The sequence below is a fragment of the Melospiza melodia genome, chromosome 20 (assembly GCF_035770615.1).
Source record: "Melospiza melodia melodia isolate bMelMel2 chromosome 20, bMelMel2.pri, whole genome shotgun sequence".
NCBI lineage: Eukaryota > Metazoa > Chordata > Aves > Passeriformes > Passerellidae > Melospiza > Melospiza melodia.
In genome coordinates, this window is record NC_086213.1 from 8029099 (window position 1) to 8045667 (window position 16569).

At 42.3% G+C, this 16569-nt stretch overlaps 1 protein-coding gene across 10 annotated transcripts in view; it reads right to left on the minus strand.

Moving 5' to 3' along the window:
- Positions 1–16569, minus strand: part of ARVCF (ARVCF delta catenin family member) — a 246616-nt gene that overhangs the window by 83478 nt on the left and 146569 nt on the right. For 8 of the 10 annotated variants that reach the window (XM_063173445.1, XM_063173446.1, XM_063173437.1 and 5 more), the window contains one exon: positions 3946–4104. In XM_063173445.1, the coding sequence (XP_063029515.1) occupies positions 3946–4071 (126 nt within the window). In that variant the 5' untranslated portion in view covers positions 4072–4104. Of the gene's footprint in view, positions 1–3945; positions 4105–11540; positions 11580–16569 lie in introns of all 10 variants that reach the window. The other 2 variants (XM_063173443.1, XM_063173442.1) reach the window with 1 other exon arrangement.

Here is a 16569-nt window from a genome sequence, read left to right on the forward strand (position 1 = left end):
CAACAGCTGAAATCGCTCCTCTTCAATTTCAAGCCTAGTATTTCACATTTTGAAAGGGCCCTCAACTTCAGCTAAATCCATTCTGGCTCTATTGCCTAATTCCTTTGAATTTCCTGCAAAGTTTCTAAGAACTGCCTCTGGGGGTACCTGGCACCAGCAGAACCCAGAGTTTTGGTAAGAACCACTTTCCTAGCACAGGTGTTAGGAAGTGGGAACAGCAGTTCATCACTGCTGGGAGCTGCACCTGCTGACTATTGGAAAGCTCAAAGAAAATGGATGGACCACAAATTAAACAACTTTGTATACAGATTGATTTCCCAGTTTGCTATGATAAAACATCAATTTCAATGAGTAACAGTGACCTACATATCTCAAATCTTTTGGCATTTCAAAAATAAAAATTAGAGGTGCCTTGAAAAAGAAAAAAAGCGAACATTTACACACAAACACACACATCTAATTTTCTTTACTGAGTTCTCTTGAGCCACTTACAACAGGCTCTCTTTAACACCTGGCAGTGCTCCAGCCAGCAGCAAGAAATGGAAGTCTCTCCCCAAGGTGACTTTCACTGTTTTAGCTTGATGGGTATTTGGCTTCCAGAGATATTATAAAGTTGAAATGAAGTGTTATCTGCTACATCTTTTGTGCAATGAATGCTATGTAGGGACTTAGTATAACACTAAAAGAATAACAGGTAGGGGAAAATTACCCAGAGATATCTCATTTTGAAAAGGCAGATGTTCTCTATTTAAAATATGTCAAATATTAAATTCTATTACGCCTTCTTCCTGCTTCACTGCTACAGGCATTTTCAAAGATGAGGGAAAAGCAAAGCAAAACTGTCAATGCATCTAGATTAAGGTTGTTTACTTAATACACTATTGAAAAGAATAACCTCTATAAATTATGGGTTTGAAACAACAGGGGAAGGAACAGAGAATAAAGGAACAGCAGCATCCAGGAGCATTCACATTTACAGCCTTTGCTGTGCTGCATTTCAAGAGGAAGAATTTCAGAGGCATCGCTCTCCAGTAGGCTAGAAATTGGCACAATTTAAAAAAAATAAGTGATAATTTCCTTTTAAGAATCCAAAAATGGCATCAGGTCGACAAATCCCCACATAAACTATCCACCAAAGACAGAATACATTTGAAAAAAAACATCTCTGGTCTCTCTGGCTCTTAAAAAAACATGACCTGTGTTATTTACTCTGTCACAGGAAGCATCTCATGCCCCCACTTGCTCTGCAAGACAGATATGCTGGAGATTGTGGCTGACACTGTCCAGCAGAGCCCTTAGTTATAGACACAACAAAAACAGGTTCTAAATCCTTCCCTAAAGGAGCCTGGAGCAAGCAGAGCAATGCAGAGCATTAAGGGCTATTGCTCAGAGTAAAAGGAGTAAAAACCTACCCCCCCTGAGCACAGTGTGACCATCTCAGCTTCACACTGGGGAGTCAGTCAGGAGATGTGAGGATTCCCAGCACAGGAAATGCTGCTCCTCTACAAGGACACAAGTCCCACCTGCACACTGAATGCAAGGTCAGATTCATGTGCGGTGCTTTGGTTTGGGGGGGATTTGTTAAGTGTATTTTCAATTTCTTTAAATCTGTGAGGGAACAGGCAGAGGCACAAAACTGCAGTTTTTGGGTTCAACATCTCCTACTCCTGGCCAGCAGGATGGCCAGCATCCACATAGCTGCATCTCCCATGCCAGGGAGATTTCCTCAGCACCCTCTCCTGAGCAGCAAGGACAGAATTCTGCCACTGCACAGAGGTACCAGGAAACTTAATTCTCTCTGTAAGGCTCTCACACATAATAGCATGAGCTATGAAAGCACCATGATGACACCTATTAGAAATGATTGTGTCAATGACAATTAACTCCAGGGCAATTAACTGATGCTACTAAACCCCAGGGACACAGGTTTCATTTTCACAGTCCCTACCAAAACAAAATGCAAGTTGAAGACCAAAGTGATGTAAAAAACTTGTAAAATCTGACCTCAGATTAGAATTTAAGAGCTGTTAAATCTATACCTTTTTATCATAGAAGGAGAAGTCAAAACAAAACCATTTCAGAGGCAACAACTCACCAAAGTCTCATCACCTCTTCTGAGAGTCAGGGCTAAGCCAGGCTGTGTTTTGACATTTCAGAATCTCTTTTCTCAACAACTGGGTTTTTAGTATTTTTTGTTGGTACTTGTAGCAATGAATTACTGGGAAACAGCTCCAGGTGGTACTTCAGCTGCAGTCAGTGGCATTATTTGAAAAAACACAAATTGAGAGTAAGACAGCTCCACATCCCACCCCCATCCTGGACACACTTCAGTGCCTGCCATGACCTGCAGCAGCACAAGAAAGCCTTGCTCTTTGAAATGGAACAGTAGCTCCAGGGTTGCTGTTTTTTCAATTTTCCCTTCCCCTAAGCAGCCACAATGCCTGCTCTGAAGCTGCCACTGTGCTCTCCTGTGGGAAGATGGAAGAACAGGAGGTTCCCCCCAACACAGAGGAGAAAATCACAGCTCTGAGCCATGACAAACACACAGCTTTTATCAGTGCCACAACTATTCCAGACAAACTACTTCACTCCATGTGGTCCTGTTATCTAGGTGAGGCACGGCCTCACCTCTATTTTTACAGTCATAGCTATAATCTTATGCCCTTGCAGCCTCCTAAAACTATGCACTACTATTAGTACATATAAAAAGGTGTCCATCCCCACTGTAATTTTATCACTTCCTTCCTGCAAATAACAGTTGTTGTTGCTGCCACTAGAAAGAAAATAGCATTTCTTTCATGTAAGTCACAAACTAAATATATTAGATTATTTGAAGAGCTAATAAAAATGTGGAGGTTTTTTTGTTCATCTGTTTTTATTTTAAGACCTTAATCTCCTTCCAACAATCATAAAATAGGCCAGTTATATTCACCTTGTAACTAACTGCAACCACTATTAAACCAGATACTCAGTTTATCATCTGTGCAGGCCTACTGACCTCAGGAAATCAACATTTATTTACTTCAACTTGAGGATCTGATGTCCTGAATAGATATCCTAGAGGACTGCAATCTGGAGTACCAGTGAAAATAAACACTGATTTACACATTGACCTCTCTTCGACTCCTTTTAACACAGAAAGCAGCTGAACAATCCCCTCCCTTTTTAAAATCAGTCCTGTTTAGAAGTTTTTAAAACAGGAATCACCCTTCATCTTTTTAACATTTTAGTGTCACTGAAAGCACCCAAGGCAGCCATGAACACACAGCACCTGCTCAACAGAGACTGTAAAATTACCTTACACAAGAACAAAAAGATATCAGGAAAATTAGAACACTTGCAACACCCATAATCCAGCCAAACCTGAGGTACAGTCACTTGAGAGCACACCCAGCTTTCCCCATGCATTAGGAGTGAGATGCCATTCACAAGATTGTTGCAGGTTTTAAATGCTATGGTGTTATTTACATAGGCTGTTTCTTGCTCCACAGGACAAAGGCATAATCATAATATAACGTTATTATAGACTGTCTCTAATTTAAGACATATTTTCCTCAGCCAAGCCCTATCAACTCATCAATTTTTGTTTGCAGGGCAATGCTGTGAACTGCTTCAGTAGAATGAAGTGAATATTGCAAGAATAAGCAGATAAGAATAACCCCCTGAGGAGGGGTTCTGGTGTTTTTGTTTGGTTAACCTGGGTAATTTCTACTGCTCAGTTCACAGCTCCATGAAGAGCAGTATCAGCACAGCTGATAGGGAGCAATCTAGACACAAAGGTGAAACTGAAAAATCCCTGAACTCAGCTCTGCTGGCAAACACGATGCTCAAAACCACTGAGGATCACAATAGCATGATTGTCATCACTCAGGCTACTCCCTGCTATTTCCACTCCATGATTAGATGGCACTTTGCCATTTTCCTCAGTGGTTGTTAACCTCTCACCTTGGTTTCAGTTCTCCTTGTGGTTCCATCTTCAGAAGTGACAATAGACACGTGGGAAGTGGGAGTGCCTGGGTCTTCCTCCACAGTAACTGTCTCTTCCACCATTTCTTGAGGCTCTTGCATCATTGCTATTGAAGTCTGGTTACTGGGGCTTTGTTCCTATAAAGAGCAGGTGAAAAAAAATTAACTTCTCACTTCTACCATCATGGTGTAAGTACTCCACCGATTTCAGCTTCTTTGACTGAACAAACCCCACGTTTTACCCAACAATTTGCAAGCAGAGATTCATAGAAAGGAGTATCTCCTGTCAGACAAGCTTGCTGCAACTGTGCTGGTATGACTAGGCTCAGTGCAGCAAACAGAAATCATGTGAAGCATCTATCAAGTACTTCATATTAACAGGCAACAGACTAACAGACTATCTTAAATTTAAATCTGCTTTAAGCTTTCTCAATGCCCAGCATAGAAGGAGTGGAATTTTTCTCTGCAAAAACATTCTTTCAGTTCTGCAGTGAACAGGCCCACTGGCTTTCAGAGCAGTTAATTTTATACACCATTGAAAGTTCCTTTGCATTTGATAAAGTACACTCAGCTGGAAACTAGAGAAGGCTATAAAACATCAATACCTACAATTAAAGAGACACCTCTCTCAAACTGCCCAAAGCCATGATAAATAAACAAAAACTTCCTGGCTAAAGATTAATTCCCTGAAATGCTTCCCTTCCTACAGCCTCACTAAGTCTGAAAGGTCTAACTGGTTACAAGCTTATTTAAATTGATAACAGATAGTCAACATAATAAAATCTAAACAGAAAGCAGCGAGATCAAAGGCAGGTTCTTGCAGGGATGCTGCCTAAAGAGAACACTGCTCTTGCCAGCACCAGCGCCTGAACCCTCCTTTTTCTTATGCAATTGTGTGTTCCAGCACAGAAATCAGAGAAGCTCCCTTTGGAAGATGAATGTCTTTCAGAAGTTTCCCAGCAAGAGGCCAATAAAGAACCAGCTTATGCACTGAGAACTCAGACTTTTGCCCAGCATCATGAATCCTCAGCCATGTTAAATGAAACTACAAACTGCTCATTTCATTACAAGCCCTGAAGGTGTCTGGCTACAGAGGCTTTAAAGCCAAAGCAGGGCATCTGTTGGCACATCCTGTCAAACAGACACTCAAAGAATATCCTTTATTAAGGACTATAAACACACACATATTTTTACATACATATTTTAAAAACAAAACCAGAATATCCAAGAAGAATGACACAAAGGCCAAAACTGCAAATTGAACACACTGTGCCGAAAGCAAACTCTGGACAAATTCACTCCATCTCTTCACAGGACAATAAAAAGGCTTGGGATGAAACTGCTGTAACAGAGGTGCTCAGCCTAACTACACAAAGGTTTAAATATTCTCCACGTGTGAACCGCTTCATCACCAGGGAACTACAAAACCACATTTTGTATCATTTAGAAAAATTGCATTTCAACCCAGCTATAGCCTTTGTATTTCCCCTTTTACTGTGCCATATGACCTTTTGCTGCTGATGTCTCATTAAGGTCCACATGTAAGTCTTGCATGATCTATTATTTCTCTTTAAACAAGCTGAGATGCCTATGCCCAGTTTTCTTTTATTTACAGCTGTATTCTGACCTTCTGGAACTCAGACTTGAGTAAGTAAGCCACTCCCATTTTCAGGTAAGCACTAATATTAACCAAGACCATGACAATAAACCTCTGCCAATCACCTCAGTCAAAATGCAACAGACACAGCCTTCAAAGGTAAGGCACAGAAGTGATACAAGCAGGCACTACTTCCATTTCCATTGAAACCACAGAATAACTCAGCTTACAGAATCAATGTGAATAAGGCTTCTGAAATCCTAAAGAAAATCACTCCTTCCAGTCTGCAGGACTCAAATCATTAATGGCAAATAACTTATGATACATGCTGAATTCTTCATGGTAGGGTTCAGATGGCACATCGTGCCTTCTGTGCATGGCTCCAGAAGGGGAATTGCTCCTGCAATAAATACATTATTCTCTTCACATTTTTCTTGAAGATACTGTGTTATAACTGCAACTCCCTTTCTCACACCCCACAGTGAAACTTTCCTGCAAAGAGAATAATTTACACAATACTGCAATAGAGACTCAGAACTTTTATTCATCTTCACTCAACCAAAGCTTACCAAGAATAAAGAAATCAGTTACATGCAGAGGGTTTTTGCACAACACCTTATCCCTGTAAAGCTCACCACTGCTTCGAGGTGGAACTTTCTCACTCCTCTCACACCAGTATGTACACACAGAGCTCATCCACCACCTTCATCTCCAGGTGCTGGCATCTCTCTATTCCCCTCTAGACTTTATAAAGGCAGCCTCTGCTTTCTGATAATAAACCTGAGAAGATGGAAGGTGGAAAGAAATATTTTGTTCTTTGAGCTTTTGCAATACTTTTTCTTTATTAAAAAAAAAAAAAAAAAGAGAGAGCCTGCCTTTGTGTTCAGACTGCCTGTGGGCAAAGGAAACCTTAAAAGCTAGGCACTTAAACATGAGCAAATTGCAAGCTCGAGCATATTGACTTTAAATGAGCGCTGTGCTGGGTTTTATCCTCTGGCTGCTTCTAAAATGAAGATTCAGGGAGATATGGTACAGATCTGCATTCCTACAAGAGAAAACTATTGTTAGCAAGAGACTGTCCTAGGCATCAGAGAGGCTAAAAGCTTGCAAAGCTCAAGGTAGATATCTCAACACAGACAGGTGCCCAGCCAGCATCAACTGTGTCTTCCTTGTTACTGTGTGAGCTGCTGAGGAATGCAGTGAGCCAAGGGGACAGCCTGGCACCCAGCTCAGGGGACAGCCTGGCACCCAGCTCACCCCTGAACTGCCTGAACCAGGTGCTTCTTTCATCTCCAAACCCAGTCCTTTCTCTACATCACTAGCCTGGAGCTGTCACAAGCGAACATTAACGTAGAAAAGATGCAAAGGTTTTGTTATCTGCTTTTAGACACCATCATTAAGGATTTTAGGTCATCACAAATTGCAGAAACTGGGACACATTACCCTTTTCAACTACTTCCTCTGTGCTCAGCTTCGAAGCCATTATTTACGATGCTCTTTTTTGCTAAATACACCTCAGCATCTCAGATTGCAAACATTTGGCAGGTATGCCTAATTATCCAGAGTAAACCACAAGCTGCTGGATAGGGCTGGAACACGACACCCCTAATGAATAATGCTACCAGTAGTTCCCTGCCTGCTAGAAGAACAAAATAACATATACTCATTTACCTTACTGGAGGCTTCCGAAGCAAAAGCAATGAAATAACAAAACTCTACCAAATTATAGGAACAGATTCCAGTGCAGTTATTGCATGTGGTGTCAGTAGTCATGACTCTTCCTTTTACTTCTGCTTTTCTGAGACCAAATGAATCCTATCCTGTTGATTTGTGCTTGCATCTCCAGTGTGCTTTAAAAAAGCCAGGCTATTTACAACACAAAGCAACAATCAATTTACCTCCAGCCTGTAAAAGTTAAGCGCAGATGAAGCAGCTAAAGACCTTGTAAAATAAGCAAGAAACATAAAGTAACAGTAATTCTTGTTTTGTTAAAGAACAGTGATTTATCATTTAGGGCACATATCTCCTAGGGCTTATTTTGCATTAGACTACTATAGCTTCTGTAATCATCACCATTTCAATTCCTAGCGTTGTATTTCCATCAAAGTAGCTATTTTATATCTGTTTTAATAAAAGAATAACCTCCCCCAGGAGGATCAGACATCCTACTTCAAGACAGTAAACAAAGTTTTTTATTCTCTGCCTATGGAACAATTTTAAACAGTCTGGAAATAATATAAAATTGCAGGGGATGATTATTTCCACTAAAACAGCCTCTCTTCAAGAATACTGAAATCATGTACATCAAATCTGCATTGTCCCCAAGATCTCCTTTGTTCTAAAGATTGCAGTGCAGGCTATTCCAGCTACTCCTTACTCCAGGCTACAGTCACATACCAGATTTGAGGGTTTTTGCAAAGCACAAAGGCTGGATTCTACATCAGTGGACATACTTGTCCTCAGCCAACCCCAGCACAGACAAAGCTCGAGTGTATCAGCTTCTGTGAAACACATTACAAGTCTGGGCATAATTAATGGCATTGGACAACAATGCTAATTGAATTAAATGTGGATTCTCTCTCCTCTACTACTCTTTAAGTTACTTGTTAAAGCTTCAATCTCTGCAAAGCACGAGATTATGTCTAAGTGCAAAGCAAGAGAACACTGGCTCTGCTGGAGTCAAGCTCAGGCTGATGTTGTGCCCCAATGGTCTCCTTCCCACTCAGGTCTGCATCTCCAGCTCAGTCATGTTCTCAAGCTTTTATTTGCTGAAGGCATGTGGAAAACGACACAAAAGGCAAATCTGCAGGAACACAGCTGCTGAAAAAAAGTCTGTGTTGAGATCTGCATCAGACTGGGACATCAGAGAAGAAGGAAATCACTGATGGAATTTGTAGAACTTGGTGTACTTGGGGTAGACTTTTTCTAGTACAAGATCAACTCCAGCAGCTAAAGACTCTCAAATCTGGTTATCACAGCCTCCTGCCTTGTCAGAGCACCCTTCTTTCACCACAGCCTCAACATCCCTGCTGTGCTCTCTGCCTTGATTTGTCCTGAGAGCTTTCTGTGCATCTCAGCAGTGCAAAAGCTGGATTCCAAGCTGAGCAGCTCAGGCCCATCACCGAGCCTCTGTCCCCTGAGGGGCAGCAGTTCAGGAGACCTTCCCACTCTTTCTAGTTTGCTGTTCAAAACCAGGTGAGTCCTCATACACTCAGTGCTTGCACTACTGCAAGGCAGAGCACCTTCTGCAAGCACAAGGAGACCTGAAGTTCAGGGACTGCCACAGGCTGTTTCCCCCAGCTCAAAAAGCACAGTGAGGTCCAAGTCTTCAGCACCAAAGCACAAGGACATAGCCAGACCTACCCAAATTCTTCATGTCTGGGGAAACATTGTGCCAAAACTGGGATCAAATGATGGCACACTCAAGCAGAGTGGCTCTAGAACAACAAAAAGCACATGGACAAGCCTGTACTGAAACCCAGGCACACAAGATGCTGGAAGGGGAGTCTACAATACAGAGAATGACTTAAATATGGGAATACATAAATATGTACTTTGCTGCAGATAAACAAACCTCCATTTAGTAAACTTACTTTTCTGTTTTCTCATGTGAAATAAAATGTGGGGTTTATATACATAAATATATATATATTTATGTATATGCATGTATACAATGTATTCAGTGCACTTCCATGTGAACCCAAACACATCAACCTATGAGAAAGCCCAAAGCTCTGCTGGAGCTCTGACAAGCTCTCCCCTAAGGCTGGTCAGTTCAGAACAGAAGGGAAATGTTAGCCCCAAATGAAAGCAGGCTGTCCTGGCACGGGGTACCAGAATGAACTCAGCCCCACACCACAATGCACCAACTGTTTCCTGAACACTTACACACTTCCTTTGTCCTCCAGAAACACACACGACAAGCAAGGAACGAATAATGCCAAGAGCTTTTAAAGCACCAAGGTTAAAAGGAACATTTCAGCAACTGGAGAAAACCCTTCACTACAGGAGCTCTGAAAAGCCACAAAGAGGAGAGGGTTTTTTGGGAAGCAGGCATGGTAATTCACCCTTTGAAGGCATCACACCTTTCAGGGAGAGCAGGAGGTGAAGGAGAAGGAATCAAAGGCCAGCCAAGGCCTGGAGCAGCAATATCCATCCCTCAAGTACAGCAGGACACACTGGGGCTCTGTTCAGCCACGCGGTAGCTGCCCATCAACGGGCAAATCCAGCGCCTGCCCCACGGTCAACAAAGAGCCTTTTATGCTATTTTAAACAATCTGAAGTGTCTCAGTTAATGGAAGACCGGGCAATTGGCCCTCAACTATTTCTAATTGACTGGAATGATGGATGAAGCTAAAGGGAAAGCTGACCCACTGAACTTTTCCATACAAAGCTAGGAAACTGAAGGAGATTGTAAACAGTTTATTAAGAAGGAGAAGTGGGAGAGGCAGAATCCCAGAGGCTTTGCTCCTCTCAACCTGCTGTTAAGTTGTTTCAGACTAAGGAAAACAAAGAGCTTCAAGTCTGAGCAACAAACAAAAAATACATGGGAAGGCCTAAACAAATAGGGTATTTTTCCCATGCTCTCCTCCCCTTTCTCCAGGAGCTGTTTAGCACTGCCATGCAAGCTGGTTTTTTGAATGAGAAAGGGCAATTTGTCACTCTGACAAGGTGTCTCTCAGGGCTCTCTATTGCCTTGCCCTGCTTTTCAGATTGACTGGGTGTTAACCACGGATGTCAAGACATTACATCTCAGTCAACTTCAACTGATGGGATGATATGCACTTAAAACTTACATGTTAATCAGTGCCACTACATTAAGGTAATGCTCAGGAAACCACACATGCCCCTGGATTTTCTGAACAAAACCATCACCAGCAGCTTAGCACTGCAAAGGGCAGCAGTGCTGCAATGTGACAGAGCTGTCTGCTCACCTCAACAGCTCCTGGGAAGGAAGTCTGAGGACACACAACTTCCAGATGGGGAAACGGATGAGTAATAGGTTCAAATTCACACCATTTAACTTTAGGCAGCTTAGCAAGGTATCTAAATGCAGGATAACTTAATTCTTTCTTGTTAGTCAAAAAGAAGAGTAGGAGCCTCAGAAAACAGAACTTGCACAGACTAAATTACTTCCTTGGACATATCCAGCTCTTGCCACTGATTCCGCACAGAAATTATATCAAGTGCTTCAAGGAAGCATTAAAGCTGGAGGATGAATCCAGGCCTCAAAGCCCCAGTGTAAGTACTCTGTGTAGAACCCAGAATAGGACAAGGGTACCACAAGTCATCATTCAGTCCCTTAGTCATAACCTTTTTTCTCCCAGCAGTTCAGCAAGATCAAGTAGTAAAATAGAAGCATAAGTCATTATTTGTAATATGAAAACTATACAGGACAAAAACCCAAAAAGAAAAAAACAAAAGCCAAAAAAAAACCAAACAAAAAAACCCCCACCAAAACCCAAAAAAAGAACAAAAACCGAACCCCAAAAAAGAAAGAGCACCTGGCACACAGAGCTGTCCTTCCCTTAACTGTAGACAGCCTGCCCAGTAGGAAACTGAGCAGGAAATGATTGTTTCTCACCAAGATTTGTACAGAGAGTTAACTGCAATTTGCCAAACTACCTCCCAAAGACAAATACAATGTAAATCTGCATGCCTAATCTTTGACCAAACCCAAAACAGATCTGACTTGTTTCCTCTCTGGAGTCTTTCAGATGAACTAACCAAGGCTAAATTAGGGAAATTTTTAGTGGGATGAGGTTACATCATGGATTATAATTTTCCACCAAGTTTTTTCCTTCATCTCCACCTGCTGCCTCTATAGCACTGGCATTAAGGATGGTGTGGAATGACTAATTTTACATTCCTTTCTGCAAGACAAGCATTCAGATTTCATTTCTTCCAGACCCCACAGAGTTTGGATCACAAATTAAATGGATGCATGTGTTACTAGAGATCAAGTCCACAAACTTACATGCACATGGGAGTCAGAAGTACAAGCTAGGTCCTTCATCTAAAACAAAAAAAACAACTGTCAGTTTGGCAGGTGAGAGCAGGTTTCTTTCTGCAGTCTGTGTGTCCCAGACTCTACCCCAGCCACCTTCACACATCATTAGTGAGTTAAACCAAAGCCTGCCAGACACAGCCAGTTCTAGGCTAACACACACACGCCCACTTGCACGGCTACAAAACTACCTTAGAGAATTGCTTTTAACTTCAAGGCAGATCTAAACCATCTCTGCATTCTTTGAATTACGACCAAGGCTGGAGCATTATTTGAGTGTCCTAGGAGCCATATCAGATCAGTGTTAAATTTAACTCATCTCCTCACCCACCCACAATCTTGCTGGTAGAGCTGAACTACGCCACAAAAATGCTTTTTGTGGAAAAACACACAACACAAAAAGCAAAAAAATGCCAAAAAAAAAAAACAAACAAAAAACTTTTCTAATCCTGAGGGAAACAGAACAAACAGATCAGTGATGATTGTTTAAGCCTGCATTCCAAGAAAGCTGTTCCTTAAAATAAATTATTTCTCATTCTAGGGAATACAAAGCAATTGACAATAAATCCTATCACCCATCTCACCAGGACTGTGCCTGCCAGGGTCTCCCACTATTAAGCCTCAGAGCAGCTCTGCCTGGCAAGGAGGCAGCAGGACTGTGTCAGCCCAAACAGCTCCCAGGAGATGATCCCTGGTAAATCACTCACTGCTTCTTCCCTCTGCATCCTACCCCATTCCAGCCCCCCACCAAAGCCACGGTCTGCACACGGCACAGCAGGAAGGTGGGAACACCTCTGACCCAGCCTGGCTCCTTTTGCTGGGCAACCCCAGGGAGCAGGAAAGGGACAGCAGGAAAGGAACTGAACTGTGCAGGAGGGCCCTGGATAGGTACAAATCCATTGGAACACCAAAAGACACAAACAAGTCAACAAAGCCAAAGGCTGCTCTGACTGCTGTAAATCTTCCAAATGGAAGAGATTCCAGCACAAAGACAATTTTCCCAAGTGCAGTGCAGTTACTGTGCTATTTCAACTACCAAGAGAGTTCACTGATGGTTTGATGGTTTTTTGTCCAGCAGTCTGTTTATTTCACACATTTTCTGTTTATTCCCTAAGACTGACCTTATTACCCCTACTTGTACATGGCAGACCTCACACATTGGGAAGAGGGAACTGCCTGTGCTAAACTAGCAATAAACAGTATGGAAAGAAAAAAAGCAAGGAAAAAACCAAACAAAACCAAAAAAACCCACCAAGACCAAACAAAAAACCAACTCCAAAACAAAAACAACAAAACCCAAAACAAACAAAAAAGGTGAGCACTTGGATATGAAAATCCTGCATAAGAACATGTTCAGTTCTCATATCCACCGCTGTGGAAGGATGTGGATGCACTTCACTGGGGTCAGAGCACACCCAAGAGAACAGCCAGAGAACAGGAGGATCAGAGGTCTCTCTTTCACACCTAAGGTCCAGCTGTTAACCTCAGAAGAAGGTCAAGGAGTGATTTGATTACAGGTCAAGTGCCTAAAGGTATAATGGAAAGCTGATGGAGAGCCCTTCCGAGAGAAAGGCTTAACCAGTGTCTGTGGTGAAGACTGACAAGCCACACACACATTTAATTTTAAGACAGCAAGTGTGAATTGTGCAAGTAAAGAAGAAACATATGGAAAAAAATTTGCTGCTGAATAGGTTGGGCCTAATTATTTTTAAGAAAAATGTTTCTATTTACTGATAAACCTGATAATGGAGAGGTGCTCACCTGCATGCACACAACTCCTCACACTTGACTGCTACCACACTCTGAAGATTTTTCAGGCTGAGAATAAATTATTTAAAGCATGTGAAGGAATTCTCCATCCCCCCCACCCTGCCCTCAGTAAACTACTTTTTCATGCAATCAAAATATTTCTGTTGGCCAGAGAAGGGGCTAATGGCACCTGTTCATCTTTTGCCTATGGAGTTGCCTCTCCTCCCACCAGTGAGCCCCTTCTCAGCTGTCAGTAGCACTTCAAGCAAGGCCAAACTGCAAACCAGAGCACTGTGTCAACTGAGAAACCACTGCCCAGGAAGGACTGTGTGTCCCATTCCCAGCCTTTGCTGTCTGCAGCACAGCTCCAAAAACCTGACCTGCCAGCACAACTGGAACAGCTGTGGGACAGCAGGAACCAGGAACTGAAGGGGAAAAGAGGAAGGATGAGCACCCTTTATCCAGGCACTGTCACCTAGAAAATGAATGGGAAACCACTGGCTCCATTCAGTTTATAATAAGAGTGCTCAATATCGACAGCACCCATTCAGCAAGGACTGCTATTACAGCATGAATCTCAAAAAGGAAAAAGTAATTTAAGCTAAGGTGGAAGTCACTTGCCCAGAGGTAAATACCTTCACCAGCAAAGTAAAATAGCTCTCAATTTCTTAGTTAAATGTGTTTAGCTTTTTCCATTTGTCATCAGCTCTGGCTAATGTTCCACATACTTGCTGGAAATAGGCATCTTTCTATGACCACTCACTCCTCCTGGCACTGTGTATACAGTCAGCTCTTCTACATTAAAGCACTGGAATTGTAAAATCCTATCACGTTTGCCAAGTGTTCAATTATTTACATAGTACCTTTTTATTATTATTTCTGATGTGTTTTTATTTGGGACTTTACAATGGAATTCAAATATGATGAATACTGAGACATGATGCAGCCCAAGAGTCAGCTGTCTGGGCAGCAGTGTAAATCACTTTTAAGCAGGTTCTCAGAGGGCTTTTGAGATAGAGCCATTTCTCAATTAAACAGACACAGATCAAAACAAGAGATCAGGAGGAAATTAAGGACTTGCTATTAACAACCATCAGTCACAAACTAAACTCATGCTCTGAAGGCTGCACTTCTCTGCAGTTGGCAAGACAAGCTGTTTGAACCTAAGGACAGGACAGCTGCACTTCCCTCCCACTCCTTGTTATGGTTTTATGCCAGAAAACAGAATCTTTAATTTTTCCAGAGAAGCCTTGCCAAGTTGAGGCTGCAAATAGGATATGGTGTGTTAGTAAACTCCCAGGCAGCTTGCTCATAGCCTGGCCAGAACCACTCCAAGTTCCTAAATCCCTCCATGCACCCTGGCAGCAGTGACAGCTTCCCTTTCACACAAATGATGTTCCTCTGTTAGATTCCTTTTGTAAATCAGGCCTGCATAGGCCACGCCATTTTCACCTCTCCTGGCAGAGAATGCAGCACCCAGGTACCCCATCTTGACTCCTCTCCTTTATAGGCTTTCCTGTGACCCACCTCCACTACTAAAATTTTGGCAGAAATAAACCAAAGTCCTCCATAAAGCATTAGCTGTACTGGAATCATCTATACACACAGCTGTCTTTCCTGGAGTTCAAATGAAGCTGTTTTGTTTTTCTCCCAATTCTTTACAAGGAATCAAAGATAAACATTCATCCCACCCATCTTTTTTAACAGCAAGACAGACTCAATCACTACAAATCCAGCAGCAGCAAGTCCACCACTCACTAGGAACACCCTGCCATAAACACTGTTCCTGCCTCAGGACTCACCCTGAGCACAGCACTGGGAATATTCTCAGAAACACACACTGGCAGGGTTCATCCCACTTTGGTTTTCAGCTTGTGGGTTTATTTTTTTCCCAAGAGAAAGCCAATGTCTTCTAATTCCTTCCCAGAGTCTCCAGCAGCAAAAAACATCTCCCAAAAGGTGCTGTTGAACCCAAGTCAGATTTGCTGACTTGGACTAACCCATCACTCAATTATATTAACAAATTGTAAACAAATAAATTCATCTGACAGAAATCCATAATATTCTACATCTCAGCTTGCTAAATCAGGAGTATTGCAGTTAGTAACAGATAAGCATATGCATGGAAGATGGTAAGTTTGGCAAACAGTTGCAAAAGCAATGCTGCAGCCTGAAGAACGCCAGAAAAAGAGGAACAGAGGAGAAAAAGCATTACAAAATGCATGAGTCTATCCAGGGAGGGCAAAACCAAACAATAAAGCACGTCAGGGAAAAGGGAGAACAGATAAAAATGAGAAGAGACTGAACCCATAAATGAGCAGACTGTCATGTGGAAGCCAAATCAGTGGCTTTCACATGAAAAAAAAAAAGTGGCAGGAAAAGAAAAGGAGGGGAAAAGTATGAAAGAAATATTTCAGTTTTTAATTCCATCCTGTTAACAGTGCTTTTGTTCACCACATAAATCTTCTGGCGAGCAGTAGCTCCCTCCACACAGGGCAGTATATTAAGATTCTTTATTAAGGCTTTCCAAACACCATAATGTCATTCTTTGGCTTTTTATGTGGTTTGCCTAGACTATGTTTTTGTTGCTAAGCTCTCATTAGATGTGTATCTTGTACTGACAGGGAAGAGATTATAAAACACAAGAAACCTGAGCACAAGCCCAGTATTTGATTTGACACAAGTGAACACTCAGGCAACATCACAATGTCCTGTGTGTGACTTGGGGACACTTCTGGATCAGCTCAGCATGAACAGAATGGGTCTGAACTGTCCCATGGTGGTGTGCAAGTGATTAATTCAGGGAAGGACAGAAAGGGGAGGAGAGCTCAGAGCCAGATGTATCACAACCCATCTCCCACATCAGGAACTCCTGTGCCAGTCCCAGCACTTCAGCCCCCGGGCAGGACAGCTCAGAGCTCTGGCTGAGGACTGGCAAGAGAATATTGCCCCAAGCAATGAATACCAGGGAAGCACAAGAACAACACAACACAAAGATGGAGCCAAATTAATAAATCTTGCTTACAAGGGATGACAGCACATCACGAAGAGCAAATGTACCCATCTAGTTACCCGGGTGGAAGACAGAGATATCCATCCTGAACAGCAAATTGTGTCCAACACCATGAACACTTCACGCCCCACAGGCAGAAAGCTAGTCTGATTCTACACTTAATTAAATTATCTGTGTCAACAGTGACCAAACACATCAGCATTTACAGCCTCCCACCATTTATCAGCTCACACACGC